The 27,874-nt window shown below is 37.6% G+C and overlaps 1 protein-coding gene and 1 pseudogene across 1 annotated transcript; both read right to left on the reverse strand.

Moving 5' to 3' along the window:
* Window positions 1-522: 522 nt before the first annotated feature.
* Window positions 523-16,652, reverse strand: LOC115227919 (EPM2A-interacting protein 1-like). Its single transcript, XM_036498778.1, has 4 exons — window positions 15,957-16,652; window positions 15,093-15,248; window positions 2,581-2,699; window positions 523-730 (listed from the first exon to the last, which is right to left on the reverse strand). Exons 1-4 carry the CDS (start codon window positions 16,650-16,652, stop codon window positions 523-525), a joined length of 1,179 nt encoding a protein of 392 aa, XP_036354671.1.
* A 9,164-nt stretch (window positions 16,653-25,816) lies between these two features.
* LOC115227942 lies at window positions 25,817-27,234 on the reverse strand (annotated as a pseudogene).
* Window positions 27,235-27,874: the final 640 nt, after the last annotated feature.

The following is a 27,874-nucleotide window of genomic DNA, read 5'->3' on the forward strand; positions in this document are numbered from 1 at the left end:
ATACTGATACTTCTCATATCCATCCTCCATACATCAGTCGACCAATGATTAAAAATACAGTCATAGAGCTTGGAAAACAGTTTTTTTTGAGCTCGGATATTTTTTAATGGGTAAAGAACAACACTAGAAATCATCGACTCTCTGAACTCGACAGAACAAATTCCCTTTTCGCTCAAAGACTTGCAAATTCTGTCACGCAAATTTCTGATTTGAAAAACTAGGTTAAGTGGATTCCAAGTAACCCCTAAAAACACGTTTTTATGTTAAAATTACCTGTAAATAATTCAATCCACGTGATTAGAAGCCTGGGCGTTGATTTTCGGATAATTTCAAGTGCTTCGTCGAGAACTCCATCACCACATGGACTGACTGAGGGGACAACGGCGACGTAGGTTGTGGACTGATTGGAATTTTTTAATGTAATCTTTCCCCTCAGGGCTAATTCTGCCATAATGGCACATCTGAGTCCAAGGGAGACTGATTCCTTCCAAATTGAGGAAAAGTCCTGAAGGTTAGAAGGATCTACTGAACCCTCTCGTCTTTGAAAGATAGGAGAAGTAGTTCCTCCATTAAATTTAGTTTGTCGTCATTTGCTGGATTTTCAAGAGGCGTGTGTTCTTGGTTTATAGTTCTATTATTTTCTCGATCAAGATCTTTATGGATTCCACGGTGAGTCAATTCACTGCTCATTTGAAAATAAGTTATTTGTACACGACACCTTAAAGGTGACCTATTAGAATTTATTTTATAAAATAATTTATATCAAATATTGTTCAATGCTGACCGAAATACATTTTCACTTTATCTATAAATAAAATTATTAAAATAACAATATATTAATTTGCTATTTTCCTTGAGAATTGCATGTTTATCACTCTTCTCAGTTGGTTCCGATGAAATCGGTCCAAATTGTTCATATCGGTCTTACTGATTCCCCACGTCGATCCATTGTACATTAGGACTGGGACAACAAATGTGTTGTATATTTTAAGTTTTGTCTTTGAATTTAGCTTCTTTAGGCGCCAGATGTTCATAAACTTATTGTATGTGGCAATTGATAGTATTTTTCTGTGCATAATGTCTTCAGAGTCCCCTAAGAGAGATCCGACTTTTTTTTTGTCTTCTCCAGGGCTCATCATGAGTTCGTTCAGATCGAATAAATTTCGTATGTTCAGTTTTATTGTGGTTGATTGTTAGAAACCATTTGGAAAAAATATCTGGTAATGTTTCGATAATAAATCGAAGGGTTTCAGCATCATCAGATACGAAGTCGACATCATCAGCATATATTATTTCGTTGTATTTAGTGTTGTCCACAGAGGCCGAAAGTCTCTGAGTGCTGCCTCTAGGTAGACGATAAAGAGAACTGGGGACAGCGAATCGCCTTGTGGTATGCCCCGTGATGTGTAGAAATAGTTTGACAAAAAACTGAAAAATGGCGATGATCTCGACTCACTCAGGACGACCGCAACTGACCGGAGAGCCTGGAGACGCATGACCGGGAGAATTTCAATGGTGGCACAAGGAAAGCTTAATTAACTTATGACTTTTCCGAAAGTGCTTTATAATAATAATAATATTAATTAATGTACACTGGGTAACACTGAATAAATATAAAGTAATATATGTGCACACATAAAGTTATTTTTTAAATAAATAAGTAGTCTGGTGTGTTTTTTTGTTTTTGCACATATCATATAATGAAAGATAATCATAGATCTTAATTCCGTTAAGAAATCATTATTGAAATTAGAATATATTTTGGCTCTTAAACAATCCTTCTCTTAATCATTATTTAATGTAGGCTTTTTATGAGTGAGCATTTCTTCTCTAATTGGAAAAGCCATTTGATAAAAATATAATCGCACATTTATACTATCATTTTTATCAAGAACATGTATACTATCATTTTCACCATCCGCGAATAATTTTTATGGTGATTATTTAATAATAATAGAAAAATATTTATTTGTAAAGAATCTGATTTTAAAGGTCTATTTTAATACAACAAAAATATATATTGTTACGTCCGTTGAACGGACCACGCCGTTGAATGGACCAATATTAAAATGTCATTTTAATCAATTTTATCCTTATAAAATATGTCTTAATTTTTTCTAAGTGCCATTATAAAGCTATTTTAATGGTTTTCGTGACTTCAGAAAAATTAGATATAAAACAGTAACAACCAAACCTAAACTTAAAAAATAATTAATTTAATTATCGTTTTTTATTACTTTTGGAGTTTTTCCGATTAAAATAATTATTTTTAAATTAGAAAAAACCACTCCTTAAAAAAACAAATTAAATTTTAAAATTATCCAGCAGATCTTTTAAAAAATGAATCCCTAACGTTAATTTTTACCAAACCCAAGCAAACATAATCACAACGTTTACTGATCATTATTTTAAAAGCCAACCCTAACTGAAACTTTTACAAAGCCCTAATTTTAAAAACCAATGAAATTTTAAAATTTACATTAAAAACAAAAAATGTCAAAACAGAGTCATTTAAGCTTTTTCAGCCTCGAAATATTTACGTTAGTTAAATTGTTTCCTTTATCGTCTTCTAGGAGATACAAATCCTTGTGAACAGTGTTCCTGGCCCATGAACACATAGAACGGGATTTTTTTGGTAGTTTAATGAACAGTGGAGTTACAATCGAAGACAATGTCTTTAAGAATGTTCTGAAAACGACCTGACAAAATGAACATTTTTAAAAAATCTGAGCAACCTCAGTTCTGGACACATCGTCATAGCGATTATAAAGCCTATCAAATAAACGATCTGGTCCAACATGATTATGTTCTGACTGACCATGTAACCTCAATGTGTTTGAGCTTTAGCTCATATTCCTCGACAGCCAAAAAACGACGTTAAATATCCTCCTGCAGAATGTAAGTTTTTCCGTCTTTAAATCGGATCAGATTCAAAATTTTTTTTCTTATCAACATCTTTAAAAGCTGACGGATTGCAATCAGAATTAAAATAATCATTAATTTGTTTATTTCATGCAAGTTAAGATTCACTCCTTTGCTTGCCCTTACTGGAACTATTGATGTGATCCTATATAGCAGCATGTGATTTAATCGGCCCGGCTGTTGTAAATATCTTTTTGTGGCATTCACACATGTCAAGGCATTCAGGTCAAAACTAGTCCTTTTGGAAAACAAACTCAAAAAATAAAACTATCCATTTCGCATTTTGCGAAAAATTTCTGTAAAAAAAACGTTTGTGAAGTTCCTGTCGAATTTGGTACCCAAATAATTAAGGATTTGAAGAGAAACAATTTCTGGAACGATTTCTGACCTTGACAAGAGAAGCGATGAATATAGTTTTTTGAACAAACATTTCAAGAATGAAATATGTAAAATCCAAAATCGAGCAAAATTGTCGGATGAGCAATTAAAGTTTCTTTTGATAATCGTGACAACAGATTGACGCCTGATTACAAAAAAAATATAAAACGAAAAGTCAGTTTCATCATTCTCATTAAAAACTAATGTTAAATCTTTTTTTGTTTTTGTCTTTTAGTCGTAGTTAAAAAATTAGGGACATTATAAAATCTAATGATTTTACACTATGGCCAACGGTCATCTACCAAATATTCTATCCGGCCCGCGTGTCAAAAGTTTGGAGACCCCTGCTATATAGGATCGGCGAATTTGTTTAATGTAAATAGATTGAAAATTGTTTAGTCCAAATGTATTTTTCTATTTGTACTACGTTGATAATCCAATACAAATATTTTTCGTTTTTCTATATTTTCCAGACTATTTCTAGAAATTGGTTTTCTCAAGTCGGTTATATATTGTCGCAATACAAACTTAATTATTTACCAATTTTCGTAATTCCTTCAATGTTATCGATAAATTATTCTCAATTTTTCAATTATAAATTCATATCATCATCCGTAAGTCTAATCGTAGCATCCCTTCTACCTCCACTTTCATTCGGAATCGACAGGAAAGTAGATTCACAGCAGACCATGTTACGTTTCATTACAACTTAAATTCTCTTACTGACATTGTGAGGTTAAATATATAACGTATTTAGTCCAGAAATTCACTTTTTGTCAATTCGGAAATCGTGATGAGGCCTGATTTAATATTTATGAGGGGCCGTTCTTCAGTCCCTTAACCTATAATTATACAAATTCGCCACAAAAAATCCGTTCAATTTTCACTACTAAATATATTTGTAATAAATTACAATTAAAAAACACTCCTAATTAATCACAAAATAGATTTATAAAATTTCATTTTAGGCAAAAGTAAGCGATCAATAATCAATATTTATTTGATATTGTTTATATGCGGTTTGCCGTCTTGTAAGACATTGTTCGCGCTCATTTTGAATGATCAAATTTTTCCGAAAAACAACAAAAAAGTCTAATTTAAAAGACAAACTTCAAACAAGTCCATCCTTAGAACTGTCCAAAGTATAATCACTGAGGATATATGCAGCCAAATTGTACAGACCCGGGAAATTGGTTATCCTGGTAATATTTGTGCATGTGCTTATGACCCAACTCTCAAACTGATCGCACTGTTAAGCAACGACCAGACTCTCCGAATGTACATTCTCAGACTAATTAAAGATATGGGAATGCCTCCTACCGACTCTCCTGCTCAGTCCCCAGCCAAGTTCGCTGGATTGGCTTCATTGAGGGACAAGTTTATGCAAACATATACTTTTTAGGGCAAAATAATAGTCATTAATCAGCACATTCTTCTCTACCAATTGACATCCGACAGCCTGTGTCTGCTCACTCAGTCTGACTGGTGTGCCTCTGTCATCACAGCAATATGTCTGTTGGCCACCCAGGAATTGGTCATTGCCTTGGAAGGACACGGCAATGCAGAAATGGCCATTTTTCGAACAGAGGACATGCAGTGTTGGAAGACAGTCAAATATTGGGAAGATATTCAACCAAAGTCTGTCCTTTGTTGAGTGTAGACTGGGGGACTTTCACCTCAATCCGCTGACTGTGGAGGACATGGCAGAGAACCCAACCAGGGCGGGGTCAGTTCTGATTGGATTCCGAAGAGGGCTGGTAGTGGAGTGGGATGTAAGGAGGAGTGCAGTAGTGAGCCATATCAGTACTCAGAGGGTGAGCTAGTGTCTCCATTGTAGGAAATAGAGTGCCTCGGCTGGCACTTTGAGGGGAGGAAATGGGCGTGTGGACACATGGATGGGACAATCTCGATTTGGGATGTGGAGAGAAGGGAAAGACAGGCAGGGAAAGCAGTGAATATAGTTATGTGGATTGGTGACCGAGTTGTGTCCGCGGGAGGGCAGTCCGTCACGTTGTATGACCTGCGGACAGATGAGGAGACGGTCATCCACTCGTCTCTCCCTGTCATTGCCTTATTCTCAACAGGGGAGGACATTCTTGTGGTGACACGTGAGGAAATGTTCGTTGTGGATGTCCCGAATATGCGGAATGTGTCCCTCGAGTACTTGAACTGCATTCACGTGTCTGAAATCACGACGTTTGTGGTCCTCGACTCACTGTCCGTGGAATATATGACGGGACTGAGGGAGATTCTCACGTCAGTACACATTCCCCTCCAACAAGGCACCGGGGATCTGTTGCTGACGGGGTTGTCTGGTGTCCTCTAGTCGTAGGCACGAGGACGGGTCTATTCGGTTTTGGGGACTGGTGGGGGATAAGTGTCTGTCATTGGGGACTATTTCTACCAATCTTTCGGGAGAGGACAGTTGTGCACGTGTGATGAATTCATACGACCCCTGCAGTGACGACCCTCGGCTGGCTATACGTCGGCTGCTGTATTTCCCACATTCACGTGTTCTGGTGGCCGGAGGGGCTGCGGGTCAGGTTTTTGTGATGAAAGTGGAAAAGTGTGCGGATGTGGTGAGTGTGTGAGTGAATTGTAGAACTGTCCTCCTTCTGTGGTCGATTTGCATATTTTGCACGAGGATGGGATATTCAGGTGGAAGGGACATAAGCCAGTGCGAATGAATGTGGGCAAGTCCAACTGGAGAATATACCAAGTCCATCCTCCTGGCTGTGTTGTGGGTGTGGCACTCAATGAGGGCGAGTAGTGTTAGTGTATAACCAGACTGGTGGTGGCCACACGGCAGGGATATGTGGTGGTCGACACACGCACGGACCAGACAGTCTACTCCCACTCCACGCTCAGCATCCACGGTCATTTCTGTGGGTGATGTGATAGACATGCACAAACCCCCCAGTAGTAAACGGCAGTTGAGCATGTTCAAGTCCCTCAGAGAAACCCTCAAGCGTTGTCGGACAAACACTGCCCAGACAGACACCCGTCAGACAGACTCCCGGCAGACCCAGGACAAGTGGGTGACTGTTGTGTACTTCGCGGAGGAGGGGTTGCCTCTGTACAGTAGTGGGGAGGTGGAAGGTGGGTATCCGACATTGTGGGTGGGGACTAGTGGGGGCAAGATATACATATACAAGTCGGGGGAGTGTTTCCGACTATGTTTGTGTTGTGTGGTGATAGGCAGGGAAGACCATTCAGTTGTCTCACCGGTCACCCATTGTGGACATATCTGTGGGGGATGAGTGCGTGTTGGTGTGCGCGGAGGAACAGATTCGGGTTGTGTTGTGTTGTACATGCAGATATTGAATATTCCCAATCTTAAAGTGGTCGTCAAGAAGAGGTTGAAGGAGAGGATTGTGAGTGCACGGTCGGCACAGTGGAATGGTCGACGGTGGTTAGTCGTGGTGGGATTGGGAGGGCGAGTGAGCATATACTCCATTCCCCACTTGGACAGACTAATGGACTGTCAGTGGATTGGGCCAGCCAATATATTGTTGTGTTTGATATTATCAATATAAGGGCACTCCATAATGTATACATCTCTTCGGGGGGCACGCTCACGTGTTTGACCTCCCCCTCTCTCCTCCACACAACCTCCATTATACATCCACCTAGTTGACTATATATTTTGTTGTTTTTCCATTTACTTATTATTTAAATAGACTAACAAATAGGCATGTTCGGAATAGTGGTTAATCAACAAAATACAGTAAACTCTCTAGAATCTGTCAATTCTGAAATTCGCCATTTTTTATCGATTCTTTTTACTTTTTAATGATATTTGCCAATTCTGAAATTTGCCACAATTTTTTAAAATTCTCATTATTAATTAAAAAAAATTCTTTTAATTGAAAAAAATAAAAAGAATTTAAAGCAAGCATGGTTCGCACTGTTCCTGTTTGAAGCTACGTTAGATTTACAATTGCTCAGAAAGTGGAAATATTGCGTTACAAAGAAAGTAATAAGTCTGCTTCATGTCAGACGATTTGCAGCAGATTTTCTACAATTTTTAAAAAGACAATTTCAAGAAGGACGGTAAATGCAATATTAAAGGATGCAGAATCGCTCTTATTTCATCTCAAGAATCGAATTCCTGAACAAAAAACTTGTAAAAAATTAAAATTCAAGAATTATGATTATAATTCCTTTGTTTCTTATTACAATTCCAAAAAGGGCTTGGATGAAAGCATCAATTTTTGCGAATTGGGTTACGAATTTTGTCAATTTATTGAAATTCCAAAATACAGTACAGGGCTTATTCAGCCAATGGAGCTGGGCATTATAAAAACGCTCAAAGTACATTTTACAAGACACAAATTACTTTATTTAACGGATATATTGGAATGTGAGAAATACTCAGTCTATGAATCGTATAAAAGTTAACTCTTAGAGATAACATTGTAAGCAAAACAGATATTTATGATCCAATTGAAATAAAAGAAATTATTTCAATTGATTACAATGAGAAGGAGGCAATTGATGATGAGAAATTAATTTCTATTGAGGAACAAGAAGAATCGGGTTGTGTAGAAGTGCATAAATCATTAAGCAAGGCTGAAATGCTTTACAAATTAAGAGAGATTGAAAATAGCCTTCTAGAAAACATTAAAAATGACAATGATTCGGAATTTATTACTTCAATGAGAAGATATTAACTTAATTAGAAAATTAAATAAAAATCTTATTCTGAAATCTGCCATTTCTCAAATTGGCCACAATTTCGCCAGGAACCAAAAATGGCAAATTTGAGAGAGTTTACTGTACGAGTTTTGTAGACAACTATGCTCAGTTCATTAACAGGCAGTTAGTTTGTACTTTACTCCAAGATTTTGGTGACCCCCTTCATTGGCTGCCGGACTGTACCACATCAACGACATTGAAATGGCTCGTGCATTCCCTGGTTTATAAACCCGTCTTACGTTAGACTGGCCAAACAAATCAGGATTGGAATAATAGCGTTATATAAGTAAAAAGATGGTTAAACTAATTAATGGCTTCACGAGACACCCGGCCAGCATTGCGAATGGCGAAGCCGTTCCCCCGGATCACAACAATCGACAGACGTTCCAGGAGCCAAGATGACTCTCTTGGATCGTAAAATCCGTCGACTGAGCAAGCGAAGGATGCGGAGTGTCTTGGGGCCGAAGATCCCGGAAGACCCCACGGCGATTGGAGTAAAGAACAGCGAGTTGGAGAGGTGGCCGTACTCGAAAATCTTTTGATCCTCGGCCTGCCTCAAAGCGTGCCCAGGATTGGCGGCGGACAGAGCGAGAGACCCGAGCGAAAACGTGTCCGAACAGGTAGAATCCCAAATAAGGGATTTCCCCTGCTTGTATGGAAAGGTGGACATGCCGTCTGGGAGTTTGCCGTCCTCTCTATCCAGTCCAAAAAACTCGACGTTATAACGTTAGAACTCGACAGGGTTAAGTATGACAAGTCAGGATTAATATTTCCACAGTTTGTGACTCTTCAAATTGCGACGAATTCGACCGAAATGTGCAAGTTTGTGTTGTCCTCATTGAAGGGTTATCTGGAATACTTGGGATAATGTGAATAAGTGAATGTTATTCATTTGGAGGGAATTAGTTGTGGCCACTCTCGAACACTTCAAAGGGACGGTTGTATTTATGACATTATTGCTGATAATTGTACAAATCGAGGAATGAGTTCGGAGTGGTGGCATTGCTGGAATAATATACGAACATGTTATGGGTACAACCCTCTCCATGTTCAAATTCGAATCCATTTGAGTCTCATATTGTAATATATCAAAACGCTAGTATCTTACTCAATTTGATCAAATACGCCAAAAAAACTTACCTTAGTCGCAAGCAACATAATAAATCACTTTAAAATAATAGCATTCATATTCAAATTTAAAAATGCGTCTTTATTTTCATAACGGAAATAAATTGACAGAACAAGCCGTTCGGCTGGGTTATAACCCCTGAATAAATCTTTAATTTTGGTTTAATTATCAATTGGTTTTTCATAAAATGAGTTTTTTTTATTGAAAATTGACATAACGAAATTTTCCAGATTTTGAGTACTAAAGTTTAATTTTTTTCAATTCAAGATTTATTTTGAAAAAAGTAAAATGTTACATTGTATTTTTCTTTTATTCAAATTTTATTCTCTTCTCTAGCTATTATGAACTGGTTCGCAGAATTGAAAGACAATTCCCGCGTAAAACAGCCAGCGAGATCCTCTGAATAAGGAATATAAATTCCCTGGGATCTCTGGAGCGGTAGGAGCACAGGCGGCCAAGTTTCTTAAGATGAGCAAGCGTCTTGGTCCCAAAAACACAGGAAGTCACGACGGCATTGCCCAAAAGCAAAATCAATCCCGTAAATCCTCGTATTTCGTTAGTTTCGCGAATTCGGCCTTCTCGGAATCGACAAGCCGTAGAATTCAAGGATCCCTTGGCGAAGGAGTCGACACAGGTGACGTCCCAGACGAGCTGCTTCCCGAATTCAAAAGCGAAAAATGTACAGCCGTCTGGACGTTTTGAATTTTCAAAAACAAGGCCCGTCAGTTCCAGAATTGAAGGGAAATCAGCTCTTTCCAGAGCTTTGTGAATTAGATTGTTAATTTCAGTGTGCCGAGGAAATCAGCCGGCGCTCATTTGACAAGACAGAGGGTGTAGCTCAAAGGCGTCAACTTTATCCCCACAACGACAGGGGTGAGGTCTGCAGACAGGGAGTCCAAGGCGATTACAGATCCCCAAACGGAGTGAATCCCTATCGAGGACAGTATCCAAAAGTTTATATTTGACCTCAAGAAACTCCTGAATTGCGATAATTTTCGTTAGATCGCTTTCCGAAATTCTCTTCTCCAAATATTTTTTAACCTCTATTTCATCTTTTCCAAATTCTATTACACTAAGAGTCGAATATGCGTAGTCTATTGTGCATTTGTTACTCTCAAATTTTGATATTTTTTATATAAATTACTATCTAAGGACAGCCTGGAATGTGTGAATAGCAATGCGAAATTGCACATAAACTTTGTACTAATCTATCATTTTTCAATGCACTCTTCGTAGAAGTTACTAAAATTCCCTCGTTCTCAATTAACTCAAAAATATTAATCACTGAGATTAAATTTTTTTAATAATAAGATGCAGCTTTTAATCAGATAGCCCATCTAGTAAATACGACTTTCGGTGGAATTCCAATTTTTGAAAACAACAATTGTCGCTTTTTGTTCTTCCTAATAGCACCTTGTACGCTAGCTATCACATCATCGACTTCTGGATAAGATTTTCTGACCTCCATTGAACAATTATGTAAAATATGGGCGACGCAATTGACATGGAAAAGATTAGGATATATATTTTTTAAAACTTTTCCTGCTAAATCGTAAATGAATTAAAACAATACAGGCCACCATATACCTTGCAGCATCAGAAATAAGAAGCATAAAATTATCCATTATATCATCGAAAAATCCTTACCAAGGGAAATTTTATGCTTCTTGGACAACCTGCTGAGGTTAACAAAATGCCTTTTTGAGCACTTCACTGTCGTTAAACATAGTTTACAAAATAACTCATGGTTTTTATTTAATTGAAATTCTTCAGGAAATTCGTTGACAATTAATTTTCCTTTAGTTAGAAGAGATTTAGACGTGCGTGGAATACAAAAAAGTTTAAACTACAGGTTGCTAAATATTTATTTAATAGTAAAATAATAATTTGTTGAAATAATGAAAAAAAATTAAGTTAAAAAATTAACCTTAAAATTTATTTTTTTAACTTTTTAACTCTATTATTTCTTCAGGAAGACTAAGCTATGGATAATGGATTTGGACGGTCGTGAGTTCGATTCCGAAGGAGGCCAGTTTTCATCCTGGGGCAAATTCTCGTTATCGTTCCCCTGCCGTGAGGCAACGAGTACTTCTGGCACGACACAGTTGGAAATGGGGATCTCTTACCTTCCGGGCTTAGCGTGGCGTTACGGGGTCCACCATGTCAGTTGGAAATTCCTCCGGATATGGCAACGCTCAGGAGGCACTTAATGCCTACCGAAAAGGACTCTTAGCTTCTCAGACCCTGGGACATCGTCGTCTCAGGCCGATCTTGCGGGAAGGATTGAACCTTTCAGAAGGATCTCCCTCGTTTGGATCGGCGATCACGGGAATAACTATAATTAACTGGCTTTGCCCGTGTTTGGTCTTTAAATAATAAATAAATAAATAATAAGGAGCCATATTTCATGAGCTCTGCATTAACATTATCTGGACCTGGAGCTTTTGAGTTTTTTAGTCTGGTCACAGATTTTTTAACTTCCGTTAAAGTAATTTTTTGCGATAGCTTTCTGGGCGTTCCATCGAAAGGGTAAAGCGTTTCTTCGTGTTCAAAATTGAAATATTTTTAAACTGGTCGCCTATAGTGTCTGTGCGTTCCTGGTTGTTGTAAATGGTTCTTCCGAGTTCATCATGAATTGTTAGGTTTTCCGATTTCTTCTTTCGCGCTAACATCATTACAGATGCATACATTTGCGCTTCGTTTTTGTACTTTCCCACTTCATTTGCAAGGTTTTATAGCTCTGTTTCGTAATTTTTTGACATTTTTTTCTTGCTTTCTCGCATGATTTTGTTTTTTTAGATTTTGAACTCAGCTGCTTTCACTTGGTTGTGGGTGTTTATGTATTTGAAACGTAGATCCTTTTGTAAATGAGAAAGGTAATCTATGTATTCCTTTGAAGGTTTTGGGAATTGTCCCAATCGTATGTTTAGCCACTGATTTTATTTTGTTTGCGAGTTTATTTCATTTTCATCAGGTAAATTGAGATTGATCGATTCTATGGTTTGTGATATTTTAGCTGAGTAGTTATTTCTGCAGACATGATTGTTTTTTAAGAGTTCGACTGCAAATCTGGCTTCTCTGTGTCTGTTTTTGACTCTGTTAATCAAAAATCTTCTCTTTAGAAGAAGTTTGATTACAGATGATATTATCGTCGCATCAAGGGATGTGAGCATAATAAAAGCAACGGATAGAATACAGGATAACCTCAACAATCTGAGTTCATGGCTATATAAAAACGAACTGGAGGCAAGTCCGGAAAAATCTATTTTGACTCTGTTTACGAAAAACAGAAGGCTTGGGAAAGTCTCAATTGAAGCGAAGTTAGACGGGGAAATTATACCGCAGAGCAAAACCCAGAAGATTCTTGGTGTTACATTCGACACCTTTCTAACCTTTTCAACCCACGTCGAAAATGTAGTTATGACGGGTGCAAGAAAGATTAACTTCCTGAATGCCTTCCTGAAGAACGCAGGAGAATGCAAAGGCCTATATGGCCTAAACAACATATATAATCAATACATGGAACCTACGATCGGCTATGCGTGCGGAATCTGGGGAACAAACTTAAGCGCAAACAATCAATCAAAAATCGACAAAATTCGGTTAAAAGCGGCAAACCTGCTAAATATTTTCTCCGATAAAGAGATTATCCCAAAAGCCTGGAACAACAGAGAGGTTCGTCCTGAAAATCCCCGTCCGTACCGAAAATGCGTCGGGACAACGGCGGAACATCGGGAGAGGCTGCGCGAACTGCTGAGGGAGGCTGGGATCACCTGAATTCTTCTTTCTTTTGGCTATGACGGTGGTTTTCTGGTTCAATAAATAAATAAATGGTCACTTGATGTTAGCGTTCCTCCATATGTTCTGGCATCACAGAGTAAAGCTTTCTGTGATTGTCGGCACAGAATGTAGTCAATTTGGTTATATATCGGTTGAGGTTGGTGATTGTCTTTTTCACCCTTTTCAAACTCTCTGTTCACGCTACCATCCTTCAACGTTCGAGGGCTGAAGTAGTCGGTCAAAAGGAGGTCACTCTGCCAGGATCTGAAACGATACAACATCACTATCTGCTGCCTGCAAGAGACCAAAGTCAAAGAAGGACTTAACGAACAAAATGCTGACCATGAGTTTATCTTGCTCCCCTCGGACTGTCACCACTGCGGAATGGGGTTCGCGGTGGATATCAGACTTCGGGAATATATATAGACAATATGGAAAGTGAATGACAGAATCTGCGTAATTCAATTGGAAACTGGATCTAAATCGACAATTACAATTATAAATGTATATGCGCCTACTTCTCCAAGAGTCTCTAAAAAAACCCAACGGAACTGGATGACTTTTACAGTTCACTATCTACGACCCTTATGGAAATATCCACGAGCTATTCACTTTACATAAGTGAAGATTGGAACGCGAAGATTCCACATGGAGGCATAACGAGGTGGTAAGGTCCCTCCATCTTTTGCTTTGCAATAAGTATGGCTTGAGGCGGTCCAGAAAGTTGTGAACCCATCTAGTTCAATCGGTGTGTGAGAACTCGCGGGTGTGCATTAAGGTGGATACCCCCATACGCACCTCGATTGTTGTCCAGCACAACAGACCCGATATTGTAGTCCACGATAAGGTCACCGGGGAGATTATTATCGTAGATATGGGTATCACGTATCTAGACCGTTTGTAGACGGTGGAAGTGGAGAAAAGGAAGAAGTATGTCATCCCGTGTGATGAAATGGACTGGTCACCAAATACCACAAGCAGTAATTAAGACAGCTGGGTGAAGACAAGTCTCTACAGGCTTATATTCAGTCAACTGTTCTTAAAAGGACTCTGGAGAGTGTCTCGTTTGATGCTCGCCGATCCAGCCCTTTCCTGACTCTAGTTAGTGAGAGGTGCTGGACTGCATCTCCTTGGAGGTCTACAGTGTTAGAAAATAGGAGGAAGAAGGTGCGTTGAGTGCCATCCTCTGCTCACATCAAAGGCTCTGGACTTGGAAAAATTACTTAGTTAATTAGTTTATTTTTATTAATAAAGGTCGACTCAGGATACGCCTTGTTAGTTGTTTCCAACCCTCCAACGTTTTGTGAAAGATATCTCAAATCTTCCAGATCATCTAATTTCAGTTTTGTTCAAGTCGACTTAACATTTTAAATATTTTCAAAAAATAGTCAATATATTGATGTTTTGTCGGTTTTTGAAGAAAGGTAGCCTAAGTCCAGTTGTAACAATATTTTTTATAGTCTTTTTGTGTTGCTCAGGCAGGCTAAACTGTCAATGGTTTACAAATAATCGAATTTATGCTACTTAATAACACAAATAACGTTTTTTGTCTATAAAATCCGGTTTTGGGGAACGGTTCAAACGACCATTAAGACCTCTGAGTTGCATAAAATAAAAACTGCAGAAAATAATCAAAACGTTCAAAAAACGATATAAAGTAGCAATAACCGGCTGATTATAACCAGAAAGTAGTTCCGAGGCCAAATGGGCTAATGAAGAACAAGTTGGTGGACTGTGGGTCACAAAATCGTCGAGAAGATCACCACCGTTTGTTTTAAAATACGCGAATACAAGCTTGTCGATAGTTTGGGCCCTTTTTAAGGGATTAGTGAGACCAGAATACAAATGGTGTCAGAAGAAAGCTCTAAAGCAGGCCTGGCCAACCCAAATCGCATCGCGGGCCACTTTGTCCAAATGAATCCTTTCCGCGGGCCGCATATACATGTACATACTAAGGATAGATATCAAAACAACACAGATAAGATTTTATTTAGTAAAATAGCATTCAGTCCAATTATACGTATCAATGAGAAATCTGTTTTTCTTTATCTTCACTTAATTTTTTCAAATCAACTTCACAATTACTAGTTGCACATCTTAATTGGTTTTCTAAGTTTTTATCTGTTAAAGAAGATCTATATCTACTTTTACTAAACTTTAATTTCGAAAAGAATGATTCACATACGTAAGTAGATCCAAAGGAGCTTACAACTCTTTGTGCAAAAATTCTTAAGTTGGGATATTTTTCTGCAGTCACATATTTGTTATAAAAGTCAATTTTGGATATAGTAGGATAAACAAGTCTTAGTTCACTGTTGCACTGTAGGTCAATTATTTCCGTCTGCAAAGTATTTGAAACAATAGAAACGTCAACATGAAATGGAGAAGAAAATGTTTCAAACATTTTCTCATATTTTTTTAGTTCCGAGAATCGACTGTCAAATGCTGCAGCAAGATTTTTTATTTCATCAGCGTACTTGAAGAAATTTTTACAATGGCTGATTTTAAATTGATTTAGCGTTGGAAAATGTTGATCATTTCCATTTCTTATTTGACATTCAAACAATGACAATTTCATTCGAAATGCTTTGACTTGATGGCATGCATTAGTAATCAAATTATCCTGTCCTTGTAACTCCTTGTTTAATTGATTAATTTTTTCGGTTATATCTACCAAAAAGCACAGATCTAGCATCCATTCTTCATCATTTAATTCAGTTAATGTCATTTTCTTATGCATCATAAAACTTTTGATTTCTTCTCTCAAGTCGAAAAAACGTTTTAAACATTTTCCGCGACTCAGCCATCTGACATTGGAAAAATACACAAGATCACCATAGTGAGAATATAACTCGTTCAATAATTCTTTAAACTGGCGATGTTGAAGTGCATGAGAACGAATGAAGTTTATAGTTCTTACAACCACACTCATAACATGGTTCATAGACAACACTTGCGCGCACAAATTGTGTTGATGTATCAAGCAGTGTATTACAAATAAATCATTTTTTATGCTTCTTGACTCCATCTCATCCATTATTAGCTTTACAACTCCTTTATTTCTTCCAATCATAGCCGGCGCCCCATCTGTTGTCAATCCAGCAAGGGTCTCTAAATTCGCTCCATTGTCGGATAAACATTTCATAACAGCTTGGAAAATATCTTCGCCCTTTGTAGTATCTTTCAAACTGACAAGGTTAAGCATTTCTTGTTTCACTTGAAAAGATTCGGTAACTCCACGAATATATACTACAAGTTGAGACGTGTCTGATATATCCGTGCATTCGTCAAAGGCCAAAGAATAACTTTTGAAATATTTTATTTGATCACGCAAAGTCACCACAATTTCATTTGAAATGTCATTAACCCTGCGACATATGGTTTGACGTGACAAGCTAATGTTTGAAAACTTTTTAGTTTTATCTGGCAAAATGTCTTTCACGACAGCATCCAAACACTCTTTTACGAATTCTCCATCCGAAAATGATTTCATTCTCTTTGAAATTATCATTGCAACAGAGTAGCTTGCTTTAACAGTATCAGAAGAAGAGTGTATCGATGAATTTAATAGTCTTTGCTGATTTCTCAATTCAGATTTAAGCGAATCCAGTTTCCTTGTTTTCAATTCCTTACTAAATTTCGCGTATTCGGAATGCTTTGTTTCATAATGTCTTCTTACATTGTACTCTTTCACCACCGATACTTTCTCCTTGCAAATTAAACATGTTGGCTTGGAATTATGCATTATAAAAAGTAATCTTCTTCCCAATGATTGCTGAATTGCCTGTTTTCTTCAAAAATTTTCCTTTTCTTCATATTGATAACAGCTACAAAAATAGATAAACTTTAAAATTTATTAAACTTATAAAATTTATCTTTATTTATTAAACTTAAGAAAAATTTATCTTGAATGTATTTATAGGTTAACTACATACAAAATTTCTCTCGCGGGCCGCACCAAACTCCATCGCGGGCCGCATGCGGCCCGCGGGCCTTGGGTTGGCCAGCCCTGCTCTAAAGTATTTCCAAATACCCAATTAGGCGCTAAATCGATAACACAAAATCATTTCTTAATAAACTGGGTTATAAATCCTGAAACTGTTGATTTTTATTGCATAAAGAGTTCGAAAGTTGTTTATTATTATTATTAGCACTTCCCGTAGGAACATAAACAAGGAAAGGAAAAAATTATATTCCCACACGTGCCACACACGATACAATCTTCTTAACCATCGTTTGCCATCCTCTGCGGTTTTGTGCAAGCCATCGCAGTTCGTCCAAGTCCTTGCATTTTTTTAGGGTTTTGCCCACGTGTTTCAAATCGTGTTCCAGCGCAACCGGCAGTGTTGTGCGGGGACGTCCGCGAAACTTTGGGATATCCGAGAGAAAGTACTCTTCCATGGCTTGGTAAGCAGGTGAGGACGGGTCCATTCTCAGGACGTGTCCGAAGAGCCTCCAGCGGCCATCCATGATGTCCTGGCTGACTGGCACCGAGTTACTGAGTTTGTAGAGCGATGAGTTGTTAATTTTCTTAGGTCAATGTCTTTCGCTTAATTTATTTTATTTATTATGTTATAAAGACACGTTTAAACCAAGCTAATTAACCAGTGATTTTGATACACTTTACACGCTAATCTACCCACGAGGCCACACAACACAGTACCCAACCGATAGTCAGTTTGCAGCATTTTAATTGGCTGGGGAATTTCGTTCGAGAAGGTTCGGTCGTGTAATAAGTGAATCGTCTTAGACGATAATGACTCAGGAGTAAAGGCTCAAATGGTCCTTTTACAGTAGGCATTAGATACCCACTAAGCGTTTCCAAATCCATTGATTTAATAGATCCAACTGAGTTGTTGGACCACATAGAGTCACGTTAAATTGATTAATCCGGGAAGGTAGGAGGTCCCCTTACTTCAACTTTGTTACTACAGAAGGATTCGTCGCCTTATGGGCGGGGAACGTTGACGAGAATTGACCCCAGCTGGAAAGTTGCTTTCTTCGGAATCGAATCCACGACGGCCGTACTCCAACTCTTCAGCCAGAAAACCGTTTAACTCCCCTGTCTTCGAATAGTATACTCTAAAATAAATTCGACATGATTTACGGATTTTTTCCGCTTTCTTTTTTACACTCTATGTTCTTTGAGTCTGGGTACTTTCCTGGTCAAATAAAGCCAAGAAATCGTCATAATAAAACTCTAGTATTGAGATGAGAGTACTTGCGGATTTATTTTGATCAAAGTGTATTATCATAATTTTAAGAATCAAAAGAATTTTTATATTTTACCGATAGTCAAAAAATAGTTGCATCAACTAAAAGTTAACAAAGCCATCCATCCGAAATGGACCCCGCCGACATTATCAACGTTACGTTGCCTTCACAACAGCAACAGAGATCAACTGGAGAAGCCACCGGGTTTCACGTGTTTCGTGGCTTTTTAGTATGACTAAGGGTCCAGGTTTCTTTAGGAAGGAAGCGATTTCTATTTATTCCTCCAGTTGTCTCGACCACAATCGGATAGAACGCGAATCGGTCTCGCAGCGCTTTTTATTTTGTCAATTAATCAACTATAAAGCCAATAATATCGGTCAAAATAAATTTAAAATAATAGGCATGACATTTCTGTCTTATTGTCGTTAAGCCGATCATTATGCTCTCGACAATCCTTTTAATCACTTACTTTGCCTATTATCTTATTAATTTACTCTTCGGAAATAAATTACATTGATTTTTATTTTTAAGAGAAATTTTTAATTTTTCAAGTCAATAAAAAAGTTGCCCTACTTATACTGATAAATATCTATAAATAAACAGTTGGAAGTATTTATAATAACAATAATTAAACGACTTTAATTAAAATTGAACAGCGGTTGAGTTTTTATTGAAAATTATAGACAATGTCCACACCAAACATAATAAAATATTAATTAAGTTTAGAAAACAAAATTGTCGATTAAATGTTTATTGACATCAAATATTTGGAAAAAACTTAAAATCGACTGCACGTGACTATAATTGACAAAAAAATAAGTCGATTTATAAAAACGGATCGAACTGTCCGAATTAATTGTCAATTAATCAACTATAAAGCCAATAATATCGGTTACTTTGATCTTATAAATACAATAAAAACAATCATAATTAATTGACAAACAAACTGGTTATTTTACTAGAAAGAAATTCTACCAAACTAAATGTTTTCTCCACTGCCAAATATTTAGCAACGAATAGTTTGTACTATAAATAAATAAGCAGAAATATCAAACCCATCCGCCCTGACTGAATATCCAACCAGAATAAACCCGATTAATGTGTTCGGTGAAAATATCTTTTATTAGTGGGGAATATTGGGGATTCTTTTCGGCCAAATCATATGCAAATAAAAAAAGCATAACAAGTCCTCCCCAGCATTTTTCAGAATTTTTTGAAATAGTCGTTCAAGTACAAAAACGAGTGCTAAATCAAAAGGAGAGTTTATCAACTCCAATTGGGAGGTTGCAGAGTCGAGGTATTTCTGATGTTTTAAAGACATTTTTTTAATGAGATTGATGAAAGGAGTATATTTTGGCTCCTTTTCTAGATCTCTTTTAATTATACAGTCCACCAAAGAATGAGTAGTCCACAATATATCACTCTCCATTTACTATAATTGGATATTGATATAAATAGGAAACCACAAAACAATAAATAGAGCGCGCCAGTATAGATCTTATTAGATAGTATATTTTATTATATTTATGTTAACCATCAAGAAGTAATAATTATTTGTTAAAAGTGGTTTATATTAAAAATAATAAATTTTGATAAAAACCCGAGCTTGTTTCCGAGAAAGCGGCTTTGAACGAAAGGAGAGGTTTTTACGTTTCTGCAAGTAACAGAAAATTCTCTCAGAGAAAGGATCAACGGGATGACTACGTTCCACAGTGAGTTTTTGTCGGACTGACCACCTGGTCCTATATAGCTCGACTAGTTTCTGATTTCAGTTTCTTATGTCTAAAAAAACAGTCAAATCACACATACTGATTATCCACATCATTCAAAAATCATTTTTAGTGCCTGATTGTGATCTTTTTCTTCAATTCACTGGAGTTGCCAGAAAAATGACTGGGAGTTATTCTGAATTACTTCCAGAAATAATTTCGTAAAATCCCTGGTTTTTAAAAATATGTTTAAAGTAATTATTTGTATTCAGGTTTTTATGTCTACTCTAAAAATTCATTGACAGCCCCATAAACAGAATCTTTTTTCAGTTTGAATGCAGGTTAACGTTTTGTGAGTCTGCCCATGACTGTGACTACTAAATACAATAATAAGCTTTTTTTCAGAGGGAGAAAGTGGAAAGGGGATTATTTTACAATCCATGATAAATAATCAATCGCATAAAAGACAATGTATGGTCACAAAGACATATTGCTACTACTAATCTTATATGATAGGACTAAGAAAAAAAATCAGGATACAATCAATTTTTTTGCTTGAATATAAGCTTCGACTTAGGTGGCCTCGAAAAACTTAAATTCTTGGCTATATGTGGTTTAAAGCTAATGTTTAGAGCTTGAAATTAATGCTCGAAGCGTCAACATTATTGATTGCGCTTTCGATGTTGAAACTCGGAATAAAAAAGTTACTAATTGTGTTTATTTATAAAAACAAAGTATTTAAGAAATACTTGACAAGGGGATTGACTTTCATTTTTTTGTAAAATTCAATTGTAATCTATTGGAACAATTAGCAGGTCTTGCTAGAGTCGGAAGTTTTTTAAGATATTTTTTCAAATATCTGCAAAAATGTATTTCGCATTTTACGAGTGAAACGGCTATTTTCAAATGCAACTGAAATGAATATAAGTAGACATTTTAAAACAAATGCAGCAATGACCTCAGCTTTAATTTAGATGGTTTGACAATTTCTGTAAGAAAAATTAAACCACGTTCAGCAAGTGTTTTTAAAAAATTTTTTTAGTATGGAATAAAAGAAATTATTTGTAATTTTTAAAATTCTGATTTCTAATTGGACTTTATCGCGTTTGTAGTTACTTTATTTTAAGTAAAGAGTTAATTTTAATAATCAATCGTAGTTATAAACAGGAAATGATCTTTACTTGTCTTTCTTTTTTCTTGTGTGTAGGATAATCCGATTTTGGAGTGGAAGGCCACTGATGACAGCGTTACTCATCAAACCCGCTTTTCGCGCAATATAGTCCTGAGAGGTATTCATGGCTAACAAAATCTTAACAAACGAATAGATGCAGATGAATTTCTTTTAATTCTTAAACCCATCCAATTTGTCCCCTGTTCGCCCTTTCGGATAAAATTACAATCTTCCTTATTTAATGTAAATGTTTCTGGTTGAAACACGATATGCACAGACCCTCTTGCATCTATTTACTGACTTTTCTTAAATGATCTTTAATTCGAAAACCAGGAGTAACATCGATAAGCGTGCACATTAACTAATTAAGTAAAAGTAAATAAATAGCACTTCCGAGTTGTTATAAGCATCTAAGGATTCGCTCGTGCCAGCCACAAAATCAAAATGTATTCCAAAGACCACCGTTAACCAAAAGAAAAAACTAACTAGGTGATCCCGACAAATTTGATCATTGCTCTCAGCTTCGCTCTGTGCTGCTCTCTTGAGCCCACACAAGATCGTTGAGGGCGGATCGTTTCTTTATACCATTGATGCCCTTTTGTATTCTTCTCAATGAGAGTTTCGAAAGAGATTGGTGGTTTGATAGCTTTACCTGTATACCACCTTTCGGTAAGTGTGAAAGCTCTTTTCTGGGTTGCGGAGATTTGTATTCGAAATCAGTGGCCCCCATGAGGCACAAACATATGAGATACATGGTTCGATATACTGTGAGTAGAGTGTTTTAAGTATAGGGTGATTTCCCATTTTCCATAGACCAGTTAGGCATTTCAGGAGGTTGATTTTCTTTTCACATTTGTTCAGCACATTTGTGACATGTTTAGAGAAGTTCATGTGCGTGTCATAAGTTAATCCCAATATCTTTTGCCATTTGCTGAAAGGTAATACTCTTCCCTCCACAACAACTCCGATTGAAGTTTTCGATAGTCTTTTGGCTGAGGAGTAGAGAGTTGTGACAGATTTTTCTGTGTTGATCGACATCCGGTTTACGTTAAACCACTCAACTAGGTGATCCAGGTTTTGTTGTAATCTTCCTTTTGCTGTTTGGATGTTCTGGTCCCGTGATGCCAATACAATGTCATCTGCATAGGCCAGAAGCAGATCGTCATCGCCATTAGGCGTCGGAATATCGGCCGTAAACAAATTGAATAAGAAAGGTGATAATGGTGAGCCCTGGGGTACACCATTTGGGAATAGACGGGAAATGGAACGAATGTTTCCAAAGCATACTCTTCCTCTTCGACTGCTGAGGAAGTTAGTCAACCAGAGCTTGAGGTCTTCAGAGATGTTTGATTGGTGGATTTTCCATGCTAGGTTTTTTCTAGGCACAGCGTCGAAGGCTTTGTGGATGTCCAGGGAACAAAGTACAGTTTTCTGATGTCTTGGCTTGCACGAAATGCCAGAACGGATAAAGATAGTCAAGGAGCTAAGGAAGCTTGCAGTGGAACAATCTTTTTTGAATCCATGTTGGAAAGCCTTGTTGGGAATGCTGTTAATGATTTTTGTGAGGATGAGTTTTTCCAGAGTTTTTGACATTGAACATAATAGGGAAATTGGCCTGAAGGAGGCCGGGTCTTGTTTTGGTTTTCCACTCTTCAAAATTGGGCGGATGTTCGCCAATTTCCAAATCGTTGGGATTGAGTTGTAGCTAATAGACCAATTGTAGATTTTTGTGAGAACACTGATTCCCTCATTCCCTATGTTTTTCAGGAGAATTATAGGAATGCCGTCGGGACCATGTGAATATGTTACTTTTGTTTGGCGTAGGGATTCCAATATTTCTTTTTCAGTGAAATGAGTTGAATGTTTACTTTTCAGCTTTCTTAGCGGCGGATTGGATGGGTCAGTCTTCATACGATCCTTGTGGGAGATTTTCGCGTAGTATTTTATTAAGGCATTTAGATCTTTTTGGCTGAATTCGTCGTCTCCAGGTGTTTCCTCATTAGCCTTCAAAATGTTCCGAATAGATTTCCAGATCTCGGATGTCGACCGATTACGGTTTAGGGACGTAAGTACTTTCCTCCATTTCGCTCTTTGAGTTTTGAATTCACTAACTTTTATTTCGTCGTTCAACAGTTTCAAACGGATCCTTGCTTCGGGGGTTCGGATCCCTACTTTTTTAAGACGATTTCTTTCCTTGACAAGAGACTTCCTTCCATAGTTACATGTGTAAGAGGCATGTCTTTGAGGAACAGTCTTAGCTCTTGCTTCTAGAATGATCTTGTTGACGTAGGCAACAGCCGCGTCAAGAGAGATGAAGTCTTCCAGTTTTATATTTGCGAATTGTTGGTCAGTGAGCAATCGGAATAGTTGCCAATTTGCCAGATTGTATATGTAGACACGTTTCTTCTTTTTTCTTGTAATTTCTCTTTTGATTTTTAACTTTCTCCCTCTTTTTTCGGCTTTTCCGTTAATAAAAATTCATTCATTCATTTCATTCATTTTTAGCAAATTGTTAAAAAAAGAGAGCGAAGAAGAAATTTAATTTCTAGCGCTTAATCAAATTCACACAAGGAAAACATGCCCTCTCTCACATGCCACCGGCATCTCGTCCAAAAAATCTGTCCTATCCTTTCGGGATCAAGCTAACATCTTAATTCGTCATTATGCAAAAATTAGTCACCTTCCTACCCCAAAGGATCTCTGTTTCATAAGAAAATCTCATTATAATTCTAATTTCAATTCTACACACTCTATTAACATCCCAGAATCACTTACCAAGCAGCTTGTTGTTAACTCGCGGAATTCTAACGCCAGAGGTCTGGATGGTCTTGACATCCACCATCTAAAAAATCTGGGTCCAAATGGCTTTCTGGGTCTGACTAATTTAATCGAACACTTGATCAACCATGGTTTGGTTCCTATGCTTTGGAAAAAATCTACCATCATCCCATTTCGAAAAACCAAATTGAGATACCTCTGACCCTTCTTCTTTTCGACCTATTTCTTTGATCTCAGTGGTTTCAAAAATAACAGAACGGGTAGTATCGTAAAACCTTTCCTCCCATTTGCTGAATCTCAACACAGTTTTCGTTCTTTGCCATCCACTTCCACCCATCTCTCAAGACTGACACAATTCATTGCGGATGGGTTTAACAATTATAATCCTTCTCAAAGAACAGTTATTGCATCCATCGACATTGAAAAGCATTTGACAGAACGTCAAGACATGTTCTGTGTAGGAAAATAATCGATACGGAATTTCCTCATCAAATAAAGTCATGGTTACTCTCTTTTCTTTCTGGGCGTCTTGGTCGCACGACAATCATGTCCTCTTACTCACGTTACAAATACCTAACGGGGTTCCCCAAGGCTCGGTTCTTTCACCTGCCTTATTTAACTTACATCTGTCCAGTATCCCGACGAACAATAATACTCTACTTCTATTCTACGCTGATGACATAATTATTGCCTCTCGCAACCAAAACATTGACATCTCTTCTGAATCTCTGCAGGAACATTTGAACACTATCGTCATGGCTGAAATGCAATCTTATTCAACCTTCCCCATCCAAATCATCTGTTACTCTATTCACAACTGACCGCCGTCAGTTCAACTTAGAGCCTAAACTAATCCTAGACAACATTCCACTCCCAGTTGAAAAATCCCCCAAAATCCCTGGTCTGTTTATCTTTCTCGAAACATGTTTATACATCTGTAGAAAATGCCAGAAAAAACTCAATGTGCTTCGGGCTATTGCGGGGACGTCATTTGGGCAGGATAAGAAGAGTCTAATAACTGTATACAAGCAGTTTATCAGAACAACTATGAACTACGCTGTCCCTGCTTGGGGCTCTTGCTTATCTATTGCAAAACTTGAAAAACTTCAGAGAACTTAAAATTCAGCATTATGAATTATTACGGGCTGTCTAAAAACGACACATAGTGACCACTTACATTGGGGATCAAAAATCCTTCCTATCAGAGACCATTTAGAAATGCTCGGGCTACAATTTCTTGAAAAATGCCGAACGCAAAATCACCCCGCCTACTTTATTTGGCACTTCTCTAATAACAGGAAAATAATTCCGACCCTTGCGGAAAAAATCCGCATGCATGAACCATTTCCTCCGGACAATAACCAGAGGAAAGTTCACGACTTGATAGCTACGAAGGCAATCAGATTTCTTGGAATAAACAAGCTTCTGGGAAGCATTCCGCCACCAATAAACAAAAACGAATCCTCCCTCTCGAGAGAAGCCCGAGTGAACTTGGCCATTGGGCTACGCAATTATCGTCGAAGAATAGGCCTTGCCGAATCCACACATTCCCACTCTCTCAGTGTTTTTTCTCGTGTCCTGGCCCACCTCCTGCTTCATCAAAACACCGGATCGCGATTGGGGATCTCTGGGAGCGTCGGACATTGACAATTTCGTTCTTGTTAGCCACCGGTTTCCTTCAATTGAGGAGGCCGGGGGTAAATAAATAGCGTTTAATCAATTGCACTACAATCAAAATAAACTATAAAAAAGAGTAACCAATGATTCGCCTACCTCAGAATTAATTAAAAATAATTAACTTGCTTGTTCTCTGCTTATGGAAACGCAAAAGTGCTCTTAACTAACCATTAACTAATTCACCACTAATAATTTCGAATCTAAGAATAATTAATGCAGGGCTTAAATAATATTAATGCCATGCTTTAACTGTATTGAAAAATAAATAATCCCCAAATGCCATCAATATATAATACCTAAAGAATAAACAATTATTAGAAAAAAACTGAAAACCAAATCAAAAAAAGTAATTAAACAAAACTAAGCCATCTCCTCGTCATGTTCTTCGTCAAACTCGCCTTCCTCATCAGCAGCAGCATCCTGATACTGCTGATACTCAACAACTAGATCGTGCATGTTCGACTCGGCCTCAGTAAACTCCATTTCGTCCATTCCCTCGCCAGTATACCAATGAAGGAAAGCCTTCCGACGGAACATGGCAACAAACTGCTCGGACACTCTCTTGAACAATTCTTGTATGGCCGTAGAATTCCCCACAAACGTTCCAGACATTTTCAGTCCACGAGGTGGAATATCACAAACTGCAGTTTTCACATTATTAGGAATCCACTCAACGAAATAACTGCTGTTCTTAGTTTGGATGTTTAGCATTTGCTCATCCACTTCCTTCATAGACATTCTTCCACGGAATATTGCAGCAACAGTGAGATATCGGCCATGCCGTGGGTCACACGCAGCCATCATATTCTTTGCATCAAACATCTGCTGAGTCAACTCGGGCACAGTCAATGATCGGTACTGCTGCGAACCACGAGATGTGAGTGGAGCAAAGCCAGGCATAAAAAAATGGAGACGAGGAAATGGCACCATATTGACAGCCAGTTTACGAAGATCAGCATTTAACTGTCCAGGAAACCGCAAACAGGTAGTCACACCAGACATAGTGGCCGACACCAAGTGATTAAGGTCTCCATAAGTAGGAGTTGTCAATTTGAGTGTCCTGAAGCAGATATCGTAGAGTGCCTCATTATCAATGCAGTATGTCTGGTCAGTGTATTCTACAAGTTGATGGACTGAGAGAGTGGCATTATACGGCTCCACAACAGTGTCACTCACCTAATCAGATCAGAAGGAGACCATAACCTTAGGTGAAGGGACAACAGAGAATGTACTCATTATTCGATCGGGGTACTCCTCTCTCACTCGATGGATTATTAGTGACCCCATTCCTGACCCAGTTCCTCCGCCCAACGAATGAGTTAGTTGAAATCCTTGCAGACAGTCAGCACTCTCGGCCTCCTTTCTTACAACGTCCAAGACTGAATCCACCAACTCAGCCCCTTCTGTGTAATGTCCCTTTGCCCAATTATTCCCTGCCCCTGACTGTCCAAAGACAAAATTGTCAGGGCGGAAAATCTGTCCGAATGGACCAGATCTCACTGCATCCATCGTTCCAGGTTCCAAATCGACCATGATAGCACGAGGGACATATTTCCCGCCTGTATAGCCACACCATACTAGATACCAGAGGCCTCGTTGTAGTACACGTTGATTCTCTCCAACTGAAGGTCAGAATCTCCGTGGTATGTGCCTGTGGGGTCTATTCCGTGCTCATCTGAGATGACCTCCCAGAACTGTTATGGATAAGATTGGTTTTTTACTTTAGCTCCAATTTGATTTCCGCATTGACCAGCTTGAATATGTACAACCTCACGCATGTTATGTTAATTACATGCTGCTCAATGTGTGCGGTATTTTATTTATTTGGGTTAACCATAATTGATAAATGTATAAATCTAATAAAAAATTGATAAGTATTATAAGAAATATTTTACTCAAGCTGATTATAAAGTCTTTTTAATTAAAGCAGTCTGAAATACAAAGACTTTTCTTCAGTCCCTGGCTCGCCGGCGACCAATCTAAGCACCAGTATTTAGTCGAATGAGTCTCTCTAGCTATAGTCGGGAATAATGTCCTGGCTATCTACCAATAAGCACTTTCCTTTTATGTCAAACTAATCAAATAATCTATATTCTATAATAAAAATAAAGTTTGAGAGGGAAATTTTGTGGTCGCTATCAATGATAGAATACAGTCACAATATCATAAAGCAATCTTCTCTGTTCATTTCATTATGAGTTTTATTAATTTGAAAAGATCGACCCTTTAAATTTTTCAAAAAAACGTCTAAAATTCACATTCTGTCAAAGACTAATATTTAAAATGAACAAATAGACAACTATTCTGTAAATGATCATATTTAGTCAATTTCTTTAGGATTTAGGTTTAAATTACAAAAAAACATAACTAAAGGGTTAACTGGTTAATTATAAAATCCTATAACTAAATTCATGTTTC

The sequence above is a fragment of the Octopus sinensis genome, unplaced genomic scaffold (assembly GCF_006345805.1).
Source record: "Octopus sinensis unplaced genomic scaffold, ASM634580v1 Contig08735, whole genome shotgun sequence".
NCBI lineage: Eukaryota > Metazoa > Mollusca > Cephalopoda > Octopoda > Octopodidae > Octopus > Octopus sinensis.

Bases quoted from the DNA above. Each gene is read 5' to 3' on its own strand.
- LOC115227919 (XM_036498778.1), bottom strand. From the start codon at position 16,652: ATGCATAATTCCAAGCCAACATGTTTAATTTGCAAGGAGAAAGTATCG. The intron at 15,249-15,956 runs GTAAAGCTAATA...AATACTTTGCAG, and splicing joins TTGGAAGAAATAAAGGAGTT to ACGGAAATAATTGACCTACA. The intron at 731-2,580 runs GTATCTCCTAGA...AAATTCTAATAG, and splicing joins AACACTGTTCACAAGGATTT to GTCACCTTTAAGGTGTCGTG.